We start from the raw sequence: 18722 nt of genomic DNA, 5'->3' as shown, positions 1-18722 counted from the left end.
GTCAGTTTTTGAACAATCTATAATATACAAAATTGTACTGACCGTACCTGCAACATATAAATAAAAAAAAGGGCAATGGTTTATGAAGAACTTATTTCTTAGTTTCATTTGAGCTACTTTGGATCCTTGAAAATGGAAACTAGATAGGTCTATCTAGGAATATAAAAAGGTCAATACAATTGTATATAGTCCATTCCGTACATTCTATTAGATCTAGAATAATTTAAAATGTTTAGTGCGTTTCATGTAAATTATATTTATTTATTTACTTCCAGTTCTGTGCAGGGCTGCAGACCGGATTATTTGCACGGAGACGGGTAACTCTACTTTCTGGCGTGATTACCCTTGCAAATGGACGTAAGTTGTTTTTCAGCATTATTTTAAATAAACAATAGGCAAATGAATTGATGATACAACGTAATGTAGAGATGATGAATTATCTCAAAATATGCATTATCCATGATAATTATTAGAGTTTGAGCTTTGTTGACAGAAATATATATCGGCGTTGAAAAAAAAAAAAATGTGCGTCGTGGTTTACTGCATGAATTCATAGAAATGTGAAATTGGATAGCAAAAAATGAGATGCATCTATCAGCATACTTTGATATTAAAGTGTGTCATTTTTGCGACAGAAAGAAAAAAGTATAACATGTCTGTGCTTCCTAACAGAGCGGTTCCCTTTCAGCCTCACACATGGAGTTCAGTGATGTTTTCTTTTGACCCGACGTTTTCCTCTAGTTGCCTTTTAGGTTTTCAGTAAACAAACCAATCCACTATTAATCCCACTATTTTTATTATATTTCTCAACGCTGGCCATAGAATTTACAACAAAGAGATCCTGGACATTTTATTATGCCTGAAAGTAAAACACATTAGTAGGTTTGAGTTACAAGAGCTCAGATTACTTTTTGGAAACTAGATCAGTACAAAAACATGGAATTTTGGCAGTATCCCATTTTTTGCTCGTCTATCTTTTCAAAATTATTTCAAGCTCTGGTAAGGAAAGCGAAAGGAAATTTGTAGTTTTACATCTCACGATTATGCACTTTCAGGCTAAAGAAAACGGATGATTAATTAAAATGAATAATTATGAAATAATTAGTAGAATGAGAATGTGGGAGGAAAACAAGAGAGAACCCTCGAAAAAATACACGGAACGATCTTCACTACAAACTTGCGTGGTCGACGATAGAATCGGGAACCGTTGCACCAGAGGTGAGCAAATGTGTCACTGAGCCAGCACCTCCCTCTTTCATAAAGAGTTGTTCATTAATGTTACATCTAGTTATTTCACATAATTAAAGCAGAAATGTTTTTTTTTTTTTTTAAAAAAAGAATCTTTTGTTTTTTTCTTTTTCATTGAAATTACGAACGAGTACTAGCATTGGTTTATAACGTTAAAAAACGAACTCGATTCGAGTTGTATTTTGCTACAACATGAATTGCGAAATGAATGTTTCTGTGAAACTAAGTTGTTGTGTTTTTCTCTTAAATAAAGAGTCATTTCGTGGACCTCGTAATTCCAATTCCTCGTTACTTGACAACATTATGGTTTGAGAATGAATAAACTTTGAATTGATAGGTACTAAAGATGCCAAATGTGCATGCAACTATGCACTAAAAATTGCAAAATTATGCATTACAAAGGTAGATATTCAATATAGTAATTCTCGCCTTTTATTGAGCAGGTTTCTTTACATCTGTTAATGTAAATGAGGTTGTTCAATGTGAATGAATTACAGTGCAAGATGTTGATGTATGTGTAGGAGAAGCTAATACATCGGACAATATTGATGTATGAAATCTGATATAGAAAATTTATGAAAGGAAAAATACCAAGACAGTATGGGGATACTGTTCTTGTACAGAAGGGAGAGGTACAGAACAGAAAATCACAGAGTAATCCAACTAATGTCACATACGATGAACATTTGATGGAACGACAGTTTGGATTTATGCCAGGAAAGAGTACAACGGACACAAGTTTTATATAAGGCAAACTATGAAAATGCATTAGGAAAAACAAAAAGGATTATATATGGTCTTTATTGATCTGGAAAGAGCCTACGACAGAGTACTTTGTCAGGAAGTATGAAGAGTCTGAGAAACAAAGGAGCACCACAGAAATACATAAGATCTAAGATATGCATACAGGAGCCACAACTTAAGTAAGAAGTAATGCGGGATTAACATGCCAAATTCCTGTTCGGGTTAGATTACACCAAGGCTCGGCCTAAAGTCCGAACCTATTTAACGTTATAACGGATATTGTAACCAAAGATGTGAGAGATGAAGCTCCCTGGTGTATGATGTTTGCCGATGATATTGTAAGGAGGAAAGAAGTTGAAAGAAAAGTAGAAAGTTGGAAAAATTTTGGAAGATAAAGGCGTAAAATTGGTATAAAGAGAACTGAATATCTCAAGTTTAACGGAGAAGGAAATGGAGAAGTAAGCTACCAGAAAAAAGATTGATTGAAATGTTAAGGCTCATCTGTTGCCAAGAATAGTGATTTGGACGTGAAATAACACAGAGAATGCAACAGGAATGACGAAATCGAAAGAAAGCTTGTTGTGTTTTATGGAACCTCAGAATCACGGTAAAGAATAAAAGGATGGTTTACAAAACAGTAGTTAGGCCAGCAATGATTTACGGTGCAGAAACATAAACAATAAAAGCAGCACGTGAAAAAAGGCAAAATGTTACCGAAAGGAAAGGAAAGTAAAAAAAAAAGAGAGAGAGAGAGAGAGAGAGAATGGGATAAAAAAAGGCAGAGCGAGGAATAAGAAAGTAAGGGGAACAACTGCAGTTGTAGAGATATTTAAGAAAATTCAAGAAAGAAGACTGCAGTGTATGACCATGTAATGAGAAGACCAAACAACTGAGTGGTCAAAAGAGTGATGGCAATGGAAGTAGATGGGAAGAGAGGTAGAGAGAGCCCAAAAAGGAAATGCATATGATTAAAAATGACTTCAGGGAGAAAGGTCTAACAGAAAGAATTCCCGGACGGGACTTTAGGAGGAAGACTCACCATAAACATCGACCCCATATAAGTGGGAAAAGATGGAGAGAAAGAAATGAAATGAAATGAAATCTTTAAGTTTTACGTCCCACGGTTATGCCGGTTAGGCTAAAGGAGACGGTGATGATGAGAGATGAGTGAAATGATGGAATGAAGAAAGTGGGAAGAAACGGGAGAACCCCGAGAAAACCCACGAGTACGGTGTTTGTCCACCACAAAGTCCACACGGCGCAGGCTGGGATCGAACCAGGGATCCCAAGCACCGGAGGTGAATGCTCTACCACTGAGCCACCGCGCCCCCAAGGATAGAAAGAAGACACATCAAATAAAGACAATATAATCAAACACTAAAGAAGGTACAATTCGTGCTCTTTCGCTAACGCTTCATTAGATAAAATAAGAAACTTTTTCCCATTCCCCATGTAGTTAATTAAATGTTAGATTTAGATGAGTTTTCACAAACCTGCCTTTTGATTCGCTTATCCCAAAGGTAAGTTTTTCTAATTTCATGTTCTCACATGTTAGTGTCGAATACAGTAGATTTACACAGGACCGCGGTGGCTCAATGGTAGGGTGCTTACCTGTGGTATTTATATGGTCGTTGGGTCGATCCCAGTCCCCTCATCTGAGCTTTTGGATGGCAAACGTGTGCGTGCGTTCTCCTGTTTCCTCCACTTTTATCATTTCGCCACTATTATCCGTCACTATTACAGTAAAACCTGTGAACTTGGCTACCTGCTTATCTTGGCCTGGTTCGTCTTGAATCTGCATTTTTCCATAAGACATTCGTTACTTATTACTCTGTAAGTTGGCCACCTGTCTATCTTGGAAGTTGGCTGCATTGAAGCAACGTTTACCCTATGATGATAATAATAAATTTACCTGCATATCTTGCCACGCAAAATACCGTTTTGTTATTTTTCTTAACTCTTTCGTATTCCCATATGAGAGGCAGATGTTCTGTATTAGTGACTGGAGACAAGAAGGATGGATTCCCACGATTTGTTCTTGGAGGTCAATGGCCAAAACACTACCCTGATAAAGGAGTGGTAAAGGAAGATGTGAATAAGAAAAAGCACGTACAGGAATTCAGGAAATGGTTGTACGTATTTGTTTACCCTATCTGTTTTGATGAAACCATTAGCTATATCGGCTCCTTTCATCAGTAGGAGCTTTAGTAATTCTGGAAAGTTCTCAAGGTAAAGCTAACCATGTCAGTTGTCAACTATTGGCACCTGACGGCTTGTCGAAAGGTAGTGGAGGTTTTGAGATATGAATTTCCTTAACATCCTTCTCAAAACATCTTCTGCTCCGAGGGAAACACTTGTAGCTCATTAACAAGAGGTTGTTAAGTACAAAATGAGAATGTGCATATATACCAAAAAAAGAATAAAAGAAATACGTTTAAAATGAGCCACCATTAATAAATTTGTATAATAAATGATTTGCTATTTTTTCGAAAGCTATCTACAGAAAATATTTGTCACTGTCGAAAAAAGTCATATAAACTGCATATAAATTGTTCAATTTATAATTTTGCTTTTCTTATTTTCAATCTGAATAACAGTGTGCTACAATATCAGATAGAAACTAAACTGTGTACAGTTTCTATTTTATGGTTATTTGTGTTAATGAGTTTTCAATAATGGTTATTTCTGTTCATGTTTTTTCAGTACGAATAATTCAGGGTACCAGACTAGTATATATATGAAACATACTACAGTAAGTTTTTCTAGTACTGTATATTGACATGATTATTCTATATACTGGTACATTATTTAAAAGAAGCTGTTGTGCCATTGCTTATTAAAATTTTACAATCAAGTATTACTAGATATCCTATTCTAAAAATACAACAATCACACTTATTTTCTCTAAGTTGGCCACCTGTCTAAGTTGGTCACTTTTCAATCGAACCGATAGTGGCCAACGTCGACAGGCTTCACTGTATTTCGGTACTATTATCCGTCTTATTAACACCGTCTTCTTTATTCTTGGTGCATAATCGTGTTACGTTAAACTTTTTTCTTTTTTTCTTTTTAAAAAAAAAAGCTTAATTTACTCCATTTTATCGAAAATTTTATGCGTCTTCCATAGACATCCATTGTGACGATTTTAGATTGGCTCAACATTTTAACAAGACTTAAAATTGTATTTTGTGCATTCTAAATGTTTTTCATTTTTGTAAACAGAACCATGAGAGAAAATATTCATTTTGTTCATATAATTGTGCTTATATTTATTTATATGGGGCCGCGTTGGCTCAGTGGTAGAGTGTTCACCTCTGGTACTTGGTGCCCTTCGTTCGATCTCAGCTCGCGCCAAGTGAGCTTTGTGATGGACAAACACCGTGCGCGTGGATTTTCTCTGGGTTCTCCCGTTTCCTCCAATTTCTTCATTCCAACGTCTCATTTCTCATCATCACCATGTCCTTTATCCTAGCCGGCATAATCGTTGGACGTAAAACTTAAAGATTTCATTTCATTTCATATATTTATTTAGCAAATTTTTCTCAGTCGAGACCAGGCAGTCGTTATGTTTACCGTATAAGAACAGTTGTTACTATTACGAGATTAGCACGTCTCTTTGTTCATGTTTGTTGCATCCAAATAAAGACACTTATTACAATACATTTTCACATGCGTAGAGCCTTGTCTTCTTGCTGCTATTGGTTATATTGTATGGAATGTCTATTTTCTTTGTTCCACACTCTGCTTGTTTTAGCTAAAAGAAACCACTCCATGTCATTCACCACCTCCAACTGTCATAGAGTAAGAGCTGGTTTTACTCCTGCTCCATCTGTATCCACTTGAAATTTTCATTGTGTAGAACAGGTCGTTAATTTTCATCTAAATACACACACACATTTGCACACAGGAAATTAGTAAAATCTTTTCTGTACTTGTTAACCTATATAACAATAATGTTTGCTTTAATAGTGATGGCTTTGTATTAGAGTGCTCACATGCAAATTATACTGTGTGTTTTCTTGTGAAGTTATCGCAGTCTTGCGTTTCATAAATTCAGGTACAGAATGAATGAACAATTGTAGTAGGCCGAGCAATTTTGAGAAAATGTTAATCATAGAAATACGTTAGAATAAACATTCATATTACTTTACATCTTTACTGTCTCTCATGTCTTTGCTTTTCTTGGTGCCTCACCCTAGCAGTGCTGTGCATGCTACGGTTATAAATGGTCTAGTGCTAGTAAAATGCTATATTTAAGCCTAGACTTGCTAAAATTTAGTTTTTTAATCAATTTGATTTATCAGAAATCAAACCAAACTCCTTCTCGTGGTATAAACTGTGACACTGTTACTTAATATAGTAAATAGTATATTTTTCCATATGTTGCTGAAAGAAGGGTGGGTGGGTTAAAACCCGGTAACCTTCTTGTGTGTATGCCACTGGAACAACGGAAACCTGAAGCGGAAATAGGAAACGAATAAGGACAATGATGGCTCTCCAGGGAAGTCACATCGGTAATAATTTAGATTTTATCCGTGCAAGCTAAGGGAATAAAAACTTAACTAGTTCGCTAATTTTTATATAGATGTTTCCTGAAGCCGTGTCAAGCTTTCTTCTCTTAACTTCTAGCGATTAAATTATTATTATTATTTTTCTTTTACTGATGTGACTTCCCTCAAAAGCCGCCCTTGAATCACACACACACACACACACACACACACTGAAAAGAAAAGAAAGAAGCTTCATCAAATATGGAGGGGAGAAGTAGAGAGAAAATAAAAAGGGAAATTAAAGAACACACTTCGAGCTGTGAAGATCTACAAAGAAAAATTAAGAGGCCCTATCACTGCGAAATTAAAATACCGCTAATTTTACAGTAATTGTGTGATATCTTCTAATAGATTAAATATAATCGAAAAGTGGAACAAGACCTTTCTGGACAATATTATTTTACGTGAGATACCGTTATCACGAATCACTTATCTGCTTTCGATTTCCAACCATTTAGAAAATCGGCATTTATTTTCGCGTTTCTAAATAACTGCAAACAGAAAGCTACTAGATGACTCGTGATAACGGTAACTCATGCAAAATAACATTGTCTAGGGAGGTCTTGTTCCACTTTTCAATTATCTTTTATCTATTTGAAGATATCACGTAATTACTGTAAAATGAAGCGGTATTTTAATTTCGCCGTGATAGAGCCTCTTAAGGATGCTTCACAACTTTACTTTTCCTTTTGTCTCTCCGTGCTTTTTTCCTTCCCTAACTGATAGAGCGTGTAGCAAAAGTCCTTATAAAGCGTTTTTTCCAAGGAATTTAGTGTATTAAAACTCCTTCATAGATTTAGTCTGTTTGTCCGTGAGACAAAAATCTCAAAAAGTACTTGTTAGATCCCCATCAGTTTTGGTCAGGATATGGAGGGTCAGAAGTTCATTGATGGAGATGATATCCCAACTGGAACTGCTAGAAATCAACCATTTTCGGTTTTAACGTTAAGAGTCTTCATCCCGGCGAAATTAAAATACCGCTAATTTTACAGTAATTATGTGATATCTTCAAATAGATAAAAGATAATCGAAATGTGGAACAAGAGCGCTCTAGACAATATTATTTTACATAAGAAACCGTTATCACGACTCACTTATCTGCTTTCGATTTCGAGCCATTTTGAAAATCGGCATTTATTTTCTCGTTTTTAAACAGCTGAAAACGGAAAGCCAATAAGTGACTTGTGATAACGGTATCTCACGCAAAATAATATTGTCTATGGCGCTCTTGTTCCATATTTCAATTATCTTTTATCTATTTGAAGATATCACATAATTACCGTAAAATTAGCGGTATTTTAATTTCGCCGGGATGAAGACTCTTAATTACCGTGTATTCAAACGGTAAGGATAGAGACAAGTGGTTTCCTACAATCGATAGTGTCCCAAGAATACATTTTCATCTCTTATCAACTCTATACTAAAACGGAAGTGATAGAAATCTACTACAACTTCCGGTTTCAGTATTGATCTACATACAGCATAAACGATAAGAGATAGTGAGAAGAGTTTTTTAGATCCATATAGCGTTCTGTGAATATGTACCATCTTCTGTCTTAACTCCCTATTCAAACCGGAAGTGCTAGAAATTAATCCTTCCGGTTTTAAACTTGTCGCGATAGAATAAAAACGATAATAGATATTGAGAAGCGATTTTCTGGAATCTGTTAAATGTTCCAAGAATATATCCCAGTTGCACTTTCTACTACCCTTCTAGTTTCAATATTTTAAAAATATCACGCGCTCTACACGTGACATGGCTATTTGTTTAGCGTATATAATTATGTTTTTTTTTTTTTTTTTTGTCTGATGGTGAATAGTTATATATACTAGTAAAAGCACAAGTAAGAACGTCCCGTTTACATTGTCCAATTCGAATAGACACATTAAAATATGTGTCTGTAGAACGCATGCTGCTAGTACTTTGAAGGTCGTCTGCTTCTCGGGATGTAAACCCTGTATAACGTGTTTGGAATAACCCACGAGCGTTGTGCTGAAATTACTACCACTTGCTATCTACATTCGTTCATACCCACTGGATGTTCTTGAATGCGCTCCCACCAATGTATTAGAAAATTAGAAATTTAGCTCTTTTGCTTTTGTCATAGAAGATAATCCGCCGATGCAATTAAAACGCAGAAAAGCTTGAATAATGGAGGTGAAGGGCATTTGAGGTGGTAGAGAATACCAAATAAAAACTCGTTGTATATATAAATATATGTATGACATGGTGGAGTATACGTATAAAAAGAACCAAATTTCTGATTTTCAGTAACATTTTTTCTTAACGAAAGCATTGGTACATTCGGCTGTCAAGCGTCGATGCTAATAAGGAATATTAGACTTATATTAGTCGGATGATTTCATGTGAATAATTATAGACTGTAAATAATTTATACTTCGTACTACATTTATTAATACATATGTTGGTATAATTTTACGTTTATTTATTTATTTATTTAATACTATTTTTTTTTCTTTCAGGAACGGGTACTCGTTTGAAACTGCTCTACTGTTATCGATTTTTCTTGGCATGTTTGGTGTTGATCGATTTTATCTAGGCTACCCAGCTATTGGACTTCTGAAGTTTTGCACTCTTGGTTTTATGTTTCTCGGACAGTTAATAGATATAATACTAATAGCAACGCAAGTGGTTGGTCCAGCCGATGGTTCGCACTATGTGATAGCGTATTATGGACCTGGAATAGAAATAATATCGAGAAACAATTGGACTTACAAGTTACCACAAGATGATTGGTATTAAGTGCTATGGACAGTGATGAATTTTGTGTCATTGATTTATCTGTGATTTAATTACAAGGATAAGCGGGGAGTATTGTAATATTAAAAATATTAATTTTTTCTACAATAAATGCTTTTTAGATACTGTGTACTTTTTTAAAAAATGAGGCGGATATTCCTACTAAAAATTATGATTATATATATATCTGTAGAAGGATTATAAGATGTGTTTGAGTGTCAGCAATGTTTATTATTCTAACATAGATAATTCTCAATTTAAATTCTACAATATTATTAAAAACCACTTGGCGTAACAGCCCATGTTGAGGGCCTGAGCTGCTCCAACGCCATCTGTCAGTAAGCGGTTGAACTACGTCCAGTCTAGGGACAGGCACGTGGTCAGAAAGCTGCGTCACGGTCACCCTATCGCTAACCGGTGGACCGGGAGCTTTCTAGACCTAGTGACCGTCACTTTTTTCATTCATGTGGCTTCCCAGTTTGCCTCACGACGCTGGGTGCACGCCGAAAATAGGGAATCGAACCCGGGAACACGTTGACGCTCTAATCACTAGAGTACGGCGTCCCCCTTTAAAGTATTATTAGGGTTAGGATTTCGATTTTAGGGCTTTCAGTATCTATGCCCATGTTAGCCCATCATGTATGAGGAATGACACTACCCGGGAAATTGGGGAGGCAGAAATGAATGAGGAAGGAAGGAAGCCGCCCGGGACAATTATGTTCGGTACTGTCACAGCATTTGTCAGGTGTGAATAAGGGAAACTTCACGCAGGATGACTGCCCTGGAAAAAAAAAATTCTCGACCATCTATCCCCACCGGGAATTGAACCCGGACCGCTCGCACTAAAGCCGACTCTGCAATACTACGAGGCGCATCCAGAAAGTAAGTTTCCCACGCGTCCCATAGTTAGGAAACCGTATGTTGCGCGAAGCGACTGCGTGTACGTGAGAGAGAGAGGTCCTAGCATGGCACATGCACTAGCGGAACTTCCCTAGTGCTCTCAGTAGCGTCGTGGCAGTGGTTGAAGATGGACGTTCCTATTCCAGCTTCCGCCGCGTGTGAAGTGCGACCAGTGATAAAGTTTTTGAATGTACAGGACATAGCACCGATTGAAATCCATCGTCAGCTGTATCGTTGCAAAAATGTCAATGCTGACCCTGTGCGCCTTGCTTTGTGCTCTAGGGTCAGTTGCTTCAACACAAAACTTCTTGAACAACAGGCACTCCGTGACAGTGGTGTGCAATAAGGAGCGGAAAATCTGCATGAATTGCTTGCTCATGCCGTTAGGCCCATGGACCTGGCATAGCTTACGATGGATTTCGATTGATGCTGTTCCCTGTGCATTCAAAAACTTTATCACTGCTTGCACTTCACACGCGGGAGCTGGAATAGGAACGTCCATCTTCAGCCACTGTCACGACGCTACTGAGAGCACTAGGGAAGTTCCGCTAGTGCATGTACCATGCTAGGACCTTACTCTCTCACGTACACGCAGTCGCTTCGCGCAACATACGATTTCCTAGCTATGGGCCGCATGGGAAACTTACTTTCTGGATGCGCCTCGTATTACCGTAAAACTGGTAGGGGAAAAGGGAGAAAGTCCAAAGATGAGGTATAAACCAATTGATAAATTTCATTGTGCTGAGAAAAATGATGTGGATAAAGGTAAATCCTTATGCAAAATTATGCAGAAAATGGATTTTAAAAAAAATATGCAAAATTATGCAGAAAATGGATTAAAAAACAAAACAATAATTGATGCTTACGACAATCACGCTACCTATTAGAATGAAACTCATGTTACCATCATTTAAGCTTTCTATTATGACACTATCAAAACAGCAGTACAGGGTATGGATAATGACAAATAGCCCAACATTATTACTTTAACACTTAAGGTTTAATTTATGTTGAAGTGTACACTTAAACGATAGATCACATCGAACTGAGCAAAACTGACATGTTTGAGAATGAACTCTCATGCGTAGGTTTCGAGAAACTAAAAAAAAAAACTAATTTTTATGGCACTAAAAAGTATGTCGTTCAATTCCAATAATAATTGATATGAATTCTGTCAATAATATTCTGCTGGAATAGATTATTATTTATTTATTTATTTATGTACTGTATATATTTTAAAAAAATACAGTGTTAAGTAGCAGATTGTGTATTTTGTTTTATGTTCTAACGATAACACACTCTTAAGTCTGACGTAATACTGTAAAACTGTTACTTCAAGACTTCAGTCCCAGTTATTTTGATTTTTTTTTTTAAATATCATCCCATTTGTTGTACAGGGTGAGTCGAAAATTCCATTATCGCCTGTGTATATTATGAATATGGCTACTGACGGAACTGAAGTGAAAAAAGTATAATAACAGAAGATAGGACTATATGTTATATATATTTGGAATCTATAGACTGCATTCTATTCCAGAGTGTTTATGTGTACGCCATCATTTTTAGAACATAATTTTTGCTTCCAGGTATGGTGTGCAGTTCTCCGCAGCATATTTACTTTTTTAAAAAATGTTTTTTCCATCACATATCATTTGTTTGCGTCGAGCAGGCTTGTTAAACTAAATTAATTTGGACGTTTGTCTTTGGTTTGCCTGTGTAAGATTGTTCTTGACATGTAAACAGCAAAACTTAGCAGCGGCTGCACAAAAACAGAGAGAAGCTTCGTGACCGTAGGGTACCAGTACGCCTTAAAGGAAGTTTTACAAAACAGTGAGACTGCCATAATATGTAGAGCGGAATAGTAAACGACGAAGGAGAGAGGGGAAAAGAAGTCATGTGTTGTGGAGATGAAGATACTATGGTGGATGTGTCGATTGTTTGGGAAGGACAGAATTAAGAACGAATTGATCCGAGGAACAGTAAAGGTGAACCGCAAGAAAATAAGACTTCGATGGTTTGGACGTGTAAGAACACCTTCGAAATGCGTAGCTCACCGAGTGGATACTAGAACTGAATGGGAAACGAGCGCGACGCCGATTAAAAAAGTAGAGAGATTGTGTGAAGAGCAATATGATGCAATGTGGAGTTACAGTGAATATGATACAAGATAAAAACAGATGGAGAGCAGTGATCCGATAAGCCGACCCCAGGTGACTGAAAAAAATGTTTAGAAGATCGGTCATGAGCTCCGGTGCTCTTTACAATCCACTCTTCCATGGTATGCGGTGATTCATCGCTCATTGATCCCACTGTCTGTAGAAATAATAAAAGGTACTAAACACAAAAAATACAACAATAGAAGGTACGTGCAATGAAACACAACAGTAGGAGCATGCAAAAAAAAAAAAAAAAAAAAAAAGTACAGAATGAGTGCTTATATCTCACATAGGTAAGGGATAATGGAGCTTTCGGCTAACCGTGTACAATAGGGGTTATACAGAAATATTAAAGACATAAATTCTAGAACCTCCTATTAAACTGGTAATATTAGAACAGTAATGCCAATTTATATTAACTATTGGGAATATTAACCCAATTGTCATTATTATTATTATTATTATTATTATTATTATTATTATTATTATTATTATTATTATTATTGACTGAGGTTATATTCGTTTTGGTTGTTTTTCCCTGTGAGAAATTGCGTATATTCGTCCAAATCATTTCCGAGATATTACCTGTTATATCTCAATGATGAATAATTTAGATATTAATTTATGTAAGTAGCTATATATTTAAAATTAAACCATTAAAAATAAATCTGCATTTCTGTTTTTCATGGTATAGTTTACGCATAGTGGTATATCACTTAAAATTTTCACTTTCATATTAAACGTTAAATGCCTTGACACGAATTGAGCAATATAGTAACAAAAAAAAAAAAAAAAAAAAAAAAAGTTTATCTTGAATGTCAGGAATTACACACATGGTGTGTCCTACTTGTCAAGTCTTCGAGCCTATTCTGTTTTTGCGCCTCTGTGTTTGAACATTATTCATTCAAATATTTAGAACTTTTAAATATGAAGTTTTCCGATACTGTTTACTATAAAATAGACATATTTTTATCGTATTTAGAACCTGAAAATTCAGAAAGCAATTGGTTTGTGAGATATTGTAAAGGACTTCTGTTCACAAAAGCCTAGACTACCTTCTAGGGACTAAGTTGGAAAAAGTTGACCCTAGGTCGTTACATTCTTACAAAGGTCATCTATTTTCTCTTATTCTGTTATGGAGCAGCAGGCGTACTCTTTAATAGAAGTGTGCTATCTGGACATTGCTGCTAAGTACAGATGGTGATCAGAAAAATGGAAACACCTGTAGTTTGCAACACGTCAGATGTATGAGTTGGCAGTGGTGTCGTGGCGCCCGCAGCGCCGGACCGCTGGTGGTGGTATGTTAGGTCGGTCTCCATACTACGTCAGGCGCACTGGAACAGCAGTGTCCAGTGGCTGCAGCAGACGGAGGTAGTGTATAATGGGAGACCTCTCAGATTTTCAAAGAGGGCAAATTGTTGGTGCGCGGTTATGTGGAGTGAGTGTGGCGGCAGTGGCTACTGTGTTAGGTGTGTCGCGTGGGACAGTGTCGAAGGTGATGATGGCCTACACAACACACGGGAAAACCACATCGGGGAAACGGAACAGTGGGTGGAAGAAAATCATGAGTGATAGGTCACGACGGGTATTAAAGCGCATTGTCACGCAGCACCGTCGTGCCACTGCGGAGCAAGTGGCGGAGGAACTCAATCAGCACCTTCCCCACCCTGTTTCGACAATCACAGTCCGCCGCGAATTACATGTCATGACCTTACGGGGTCGTGTTGCACGGGCCAATCCGCTCATCAGGGACCATAACGCTTTCGCACGCCGCAAATGGTCCCGCGATCATGCAACTTGGACCGTTGAGGACTGGAAACGTGTGATATGGTCGGATGAGTCATCCTCCACCCTATTCCCAACCACGGGCCGTGATTATGTGTGGAGAACGCCCATAGAAGCTCATGATCTGCAGTGTCTCCGCCCAACTGTGAAACATGGCGGCAGCTCGATAATGCTGTGGGCCGCCATATCATGGTTTTCATTGGGTCCTGTGGTCACACTTAGCGGACGAATCACTGCCAACGATTATGTCGCAATTTTAGGAGACCACTTGCATCCTATGGTCCGGATGTTGTTCCCGGACAATGACGCCATCTGCCAGGATGATAATGCATGCATTCACACAGCTGGCGTTGCAGCGTGGTTTGAGGAACATCGGGATGAAGTTCAACACCTCCCCTGGCCCACCCAATCCCCAGATCTCAACATAATTGAACATCTGTGGTCCGTCTTGGAAACACGACTCCGGGGACGATTTCCACCTCCATCCTCTCTCATAGAACTGGCCGATGCCCTGCACGAAGAATGGTGTAAAATTCCATTTGCTACCATTCACGACCCCTATGCCTCCATCCCACGTCGCATTAAGGCTGTTCTGAAGGCGAAAGGTGGCCTGACACCATATTAATCTGGTAAGTTGCAATTTCGTTCAGGTGTTTCCATTTTTCTGATCACCATCTGTACATATTCAAGTGATATGTAAAAAAACAATTGTCAATTATGACAAGAAAGGAGATAAAAGTCAAAAAAAATGTCATACTGCATGATGACAGATTCAAAGCTGTAGAGGGTACACTGTTCATAGAACAGTAACAGAAACAAACGGAGGAAAATGAGAGTCAAACGTTCTTGGTGTAGTGGTTAGTGACATGGAGCTGTGTGCCAGCGTTCATTTTAGCATGAATTCTATCTTGTCTACAAAAAGTACTTTACTTTTTATATAGAGAATCTGTATTTTATTGACATAATAAAATAACTATATTTTCCGAATACGATGGCAAGAGCGGATCAATGGCCCTCACGATGATCTAGTCTAGCGCGTGCAGCTTTGGTGTACGTGGTTCTGGTTTCAATTCCTGCTGGGAGAGCGTTTGGAATTTAACTGTCCTCGATGTTTACGTATTCGTGACCCAGTCGAGTCTAATAGTCATGAACAGTGATAGAAAGAGAAAAGACTCAGGATTAAAAAAAAAAAAAAAAAAAAAAAACACCATGTGCACCAGAAATGACGTTAAATGATACCCAAGAGTCTGTCGGGAATCTAAGGGGTTATCTGGATGTAGAGTAAATAGAGGAAGTTCGATTATTATTATTTATTTTTTAATTGAAGGTATATTGTAAAACTGCACGTATCATAATTTGCTTTCTACTATCTACGTAAAGCAAAATCTTTCTTGCCGTAAAAAAAATGATAACAACAACCATGATTGAACTGGGTAAATTTGATAAAGTACAATATGTTCTAAATTTAGAATTACAGTGGAGGGCTTAAATTACGTTACTATATCAGTTATTGAAGTTCACTGTATGCAATATTCAATCATCCCAAAAGTTTGGAACAATGAACAGTGGAAGAGAGCACTCTGAACCGATGGATCTAAATTCTAACTTTTCGTCTTCCAGTGCTGGAAGTTTGTGCGTCGTCGTCTCAAAGAGTTCTTTCATCCTGACCACGTAACAGCTACAGCAAGGCACGGAGAAGGTAGCGTTACTCTTTGAGGATACTTTACAGACTTCCAAGTTGATCATTTAGTTCGAATTAATGGAATGACGAACAAAAACGTGTTTCATAACGTTAAATGGTGCACGAAATTCCATCAGGAACGTGGATTTGGGTCAATAACTTTGAACTACAACAGGATTACCTACCCGAACATTCCTCTAAGCTCATTCCTCTAAGCTCTGCAGTAATCATCTGCAATGCAAAGAAAACATTTACATGACCAACAAACAGGGGCGGATCCAGGACCGACTTCTGGGGGGGGGGGGCGGTGGGTTGTCATACTGCTACTTTTAAGGGCTCCAAACTTTGGGATGGATTTTATTTATATATATAAAATAAGAAAGTTTCCTCTTCTGAGGGGGGGGGCGATCGCCCCCTCCTGGTTTCGCCCCTGCCAACAAATGGAATAATCGCCAGTGTCACCGGATTTGTTACCGATCGAGCTCTTGTAACATTAACTTGACAAGATACTCCGTAAATAGATGTCAACGAATACTGAAGATCTTTCGAAGGCTCTTCATAGTTACTGGAGTCATATATCGTTGCAACAGTTGGATAAATTAATCAAACAGCTAGAATTTTTAAAGCTTTCAAAGTTAAGGATCAGCATTTCATTGAACGAAAACATGTTCAACAAATCCGTCTCAGTGGAAACAGGACCATATGTTTTAATTTCTTTATAGAAGCAATGATGTTTATTTTACATAAGTCCAAAAAACTGGGTTTTGTATGGATACCAGGGTTGATATGTTTAAAACAAAATGTTTGAAACAAGTGTTTAAAACATGTTTAAAACGAGGGCTGTTGTTTTATTCAATTTGTTTTAAACGTTTTAAACAAAATGTTTTAAACGTGTTTTTTTTTTCGATGGTGGTTGAACATGTTTAAAACAACTAAAATATCAGATTGAATAAGTTAATTTAATTTTCTAACAAACAACCCATCCTCCGCAGGATTTGTGCATGGAGTAAATTACAAGCAGAGTTATATTCTTATTATAACAGCAATTACTGAACGAAATTCTGCACATCAATGTGCATATAACTAAACCAACAGAAATTCAAATGAAGTATTTCAACATTTCTTAATTTTCAAGAATAACGGAGGTTAAACACACTATACACTATTCTAAGATCCAAATTCACAAATTAAAAACTTGGGTATTTTTTGATTCACTAGCATTTCCATAATAATGAAGAGTTCTCACATCATAAGCTAGAAGAAATTCTCTGGCAAATACAATACAACTCATAGAAAAGAGCAGTGACTAGCCTACAAGGAGCAAATGACATATTTTAACTAAACAATTTTCAAGATACATCTCTATCTGCAACACGGGTAGCTAATAATGATTAATGTCTACGGCATAACAACACAATTAACTCTAGACGCCCGCCAGGGATTTTAACAAAATGGTAAACTCTCACGTTCGGGGCTCTGGTAACCTCCCTAATTATCACAGAGTCATGAGTGGAAAGTTTATAGACCACAAATTCCAATGAGGTAACATTCGTGAAATTCCCGCCGTATTCGTAGAAAAAGAACAGACATAAAATATCATTAAAAATATGAAAATATTGACTTTGCGGGACCCTGGCAACCCTTGCAGCCACCCTACGCTGACAAAATTATTAATGTGTAGGCCACATACTTGTGACAATAATATAAGAAGTGGTAGCCATTGCGTAATGAATTCGTTTTATGTAGGAAATATTTTTTAAAAAAATGCGCAGAAAACATTCATTGAATTAGACATTCTCTCCCCTTCCCCACTAGTACCACGTCCATATGCAAAACCCGTCATTTTTGCTGCACATATCATGTATACGAACAAGAATTATGTTTCTAGACCACTTTAATGAAATATATTTTGTGTTATCTGGGACCGTCCCGAAAATAAATGTAAATTAACCAAATTTGACCCCCTCTTCCTCTAAACAACAAGTACACATACAGGTTACTATCATGTAGGGGACTACCTCATTGCTTCACATACCAATTTTTATGAATGTACCATAAAGGGGGGAGGAATACCCGCCAAAACCTGATGAAAAAAAAAATGATGAAAAATTAAAAAACGAGCTTCATCCTCCCTTTCTCGGCCGTACATACGTACCCCTATATGCATAAAATGAAACTGACGGAAAGCTTCATCGCTCAAAAATACTTTGGTACCAAATCATATTTCTAGCTTAGTTAGAGGCTGAGCTACTGATGTTTGTTGTAAAAACTTAAACTCCAAAGATTGGCTAACTTTGTCCCCTCCCTTCTCCCCCATATAAGCAAGAAGTACAAATACACGATATTACCATGTAGTGGCCTACTTCATTGCTTCACGTAACAATTTTTATAAATCTATCCCCCAAGAGGGGAAATGGCCCCCAAAAAACTGTTGAAAAAAAAAAAAAAACGATATTTACCCTTCTCCCACATACATAAAATGCACACCAGCAAATCTACATCTTTCAGGAATAAATTGGTACCAAAACCATCTTCCAACCTTAATTTGAGGTTTAAGACTGAGCCATTGAGGTTTAAAGCCCTGACACAGCAGTTGCGTCAATGGGCGTTTAAAGATTAAGAATCAGGGGTGTAGCCAGCAGGTTTGTGTAGGGGGGGCCGTCGTTTTTGAGGGGGGGCAGCTACAATGTACAAAGCCAAAAAATGTGTTACTGCTAGTGTTTTTGAGGCCTGAAAGAAAGGAAAATTTTGCTTTCCTTCTGGAAAACTAAAAACACTATTTTAGCTTCTTCTCCTTCTTATATTATTATTATTATTATTATTATTATTATTATTATTATTATTATTATTATTATTATTATTATTATTATTATTATTTATTATTATTATTATTATTA

General features: G+C 37.1%; 1 protein-coding gene across 1 annotated transcript in view; it reads left to right on the top strand.

The window, feature by feature from the left end:
* bisc (TM2 domain-containing protein 1 biscotti) overlaps nt 1–9428 on the top strand; it is a 37762-nt gene extending 28334 nt beyond the window's left edge. Inside the window, exons 3-4 of the mRNA XM_081742591.1 lie at nt 276–357; nt 9027–9428. Of these exons, the coding sequence (XP_081598717.1) occupies nt 276–357; nt 9027–9306 (362 nt within the window). The 3' untranslated portion in view covers nt 9307–9428. The remainder of the gene's footprint in view (nt 1–275; nt 358–9026) is intronic.
* The last annotated feature ends 9294 nt before the right edge of the window (nt 9429–18722 follow it).

Source organism: Thermobia domestica, chromosome 16, assembly GCF_964235325.1.
Source record: "Thermobia domestica chromosome 16, izTheDome1.hap1.1, whole genome shotgun sequence".
NCBI classification, from domain to species: Eukaryota; Metazoa; Arthropoda; class Insecta; order Zygentoma; family Lepismatidae; genus Thermobia; species Thermobia domestica.
The sequence above is the reverse complement of the archived record's forward strand: the minus strand, read 5'-3'. Positions and strand labels throughout refer to the sequence as shown.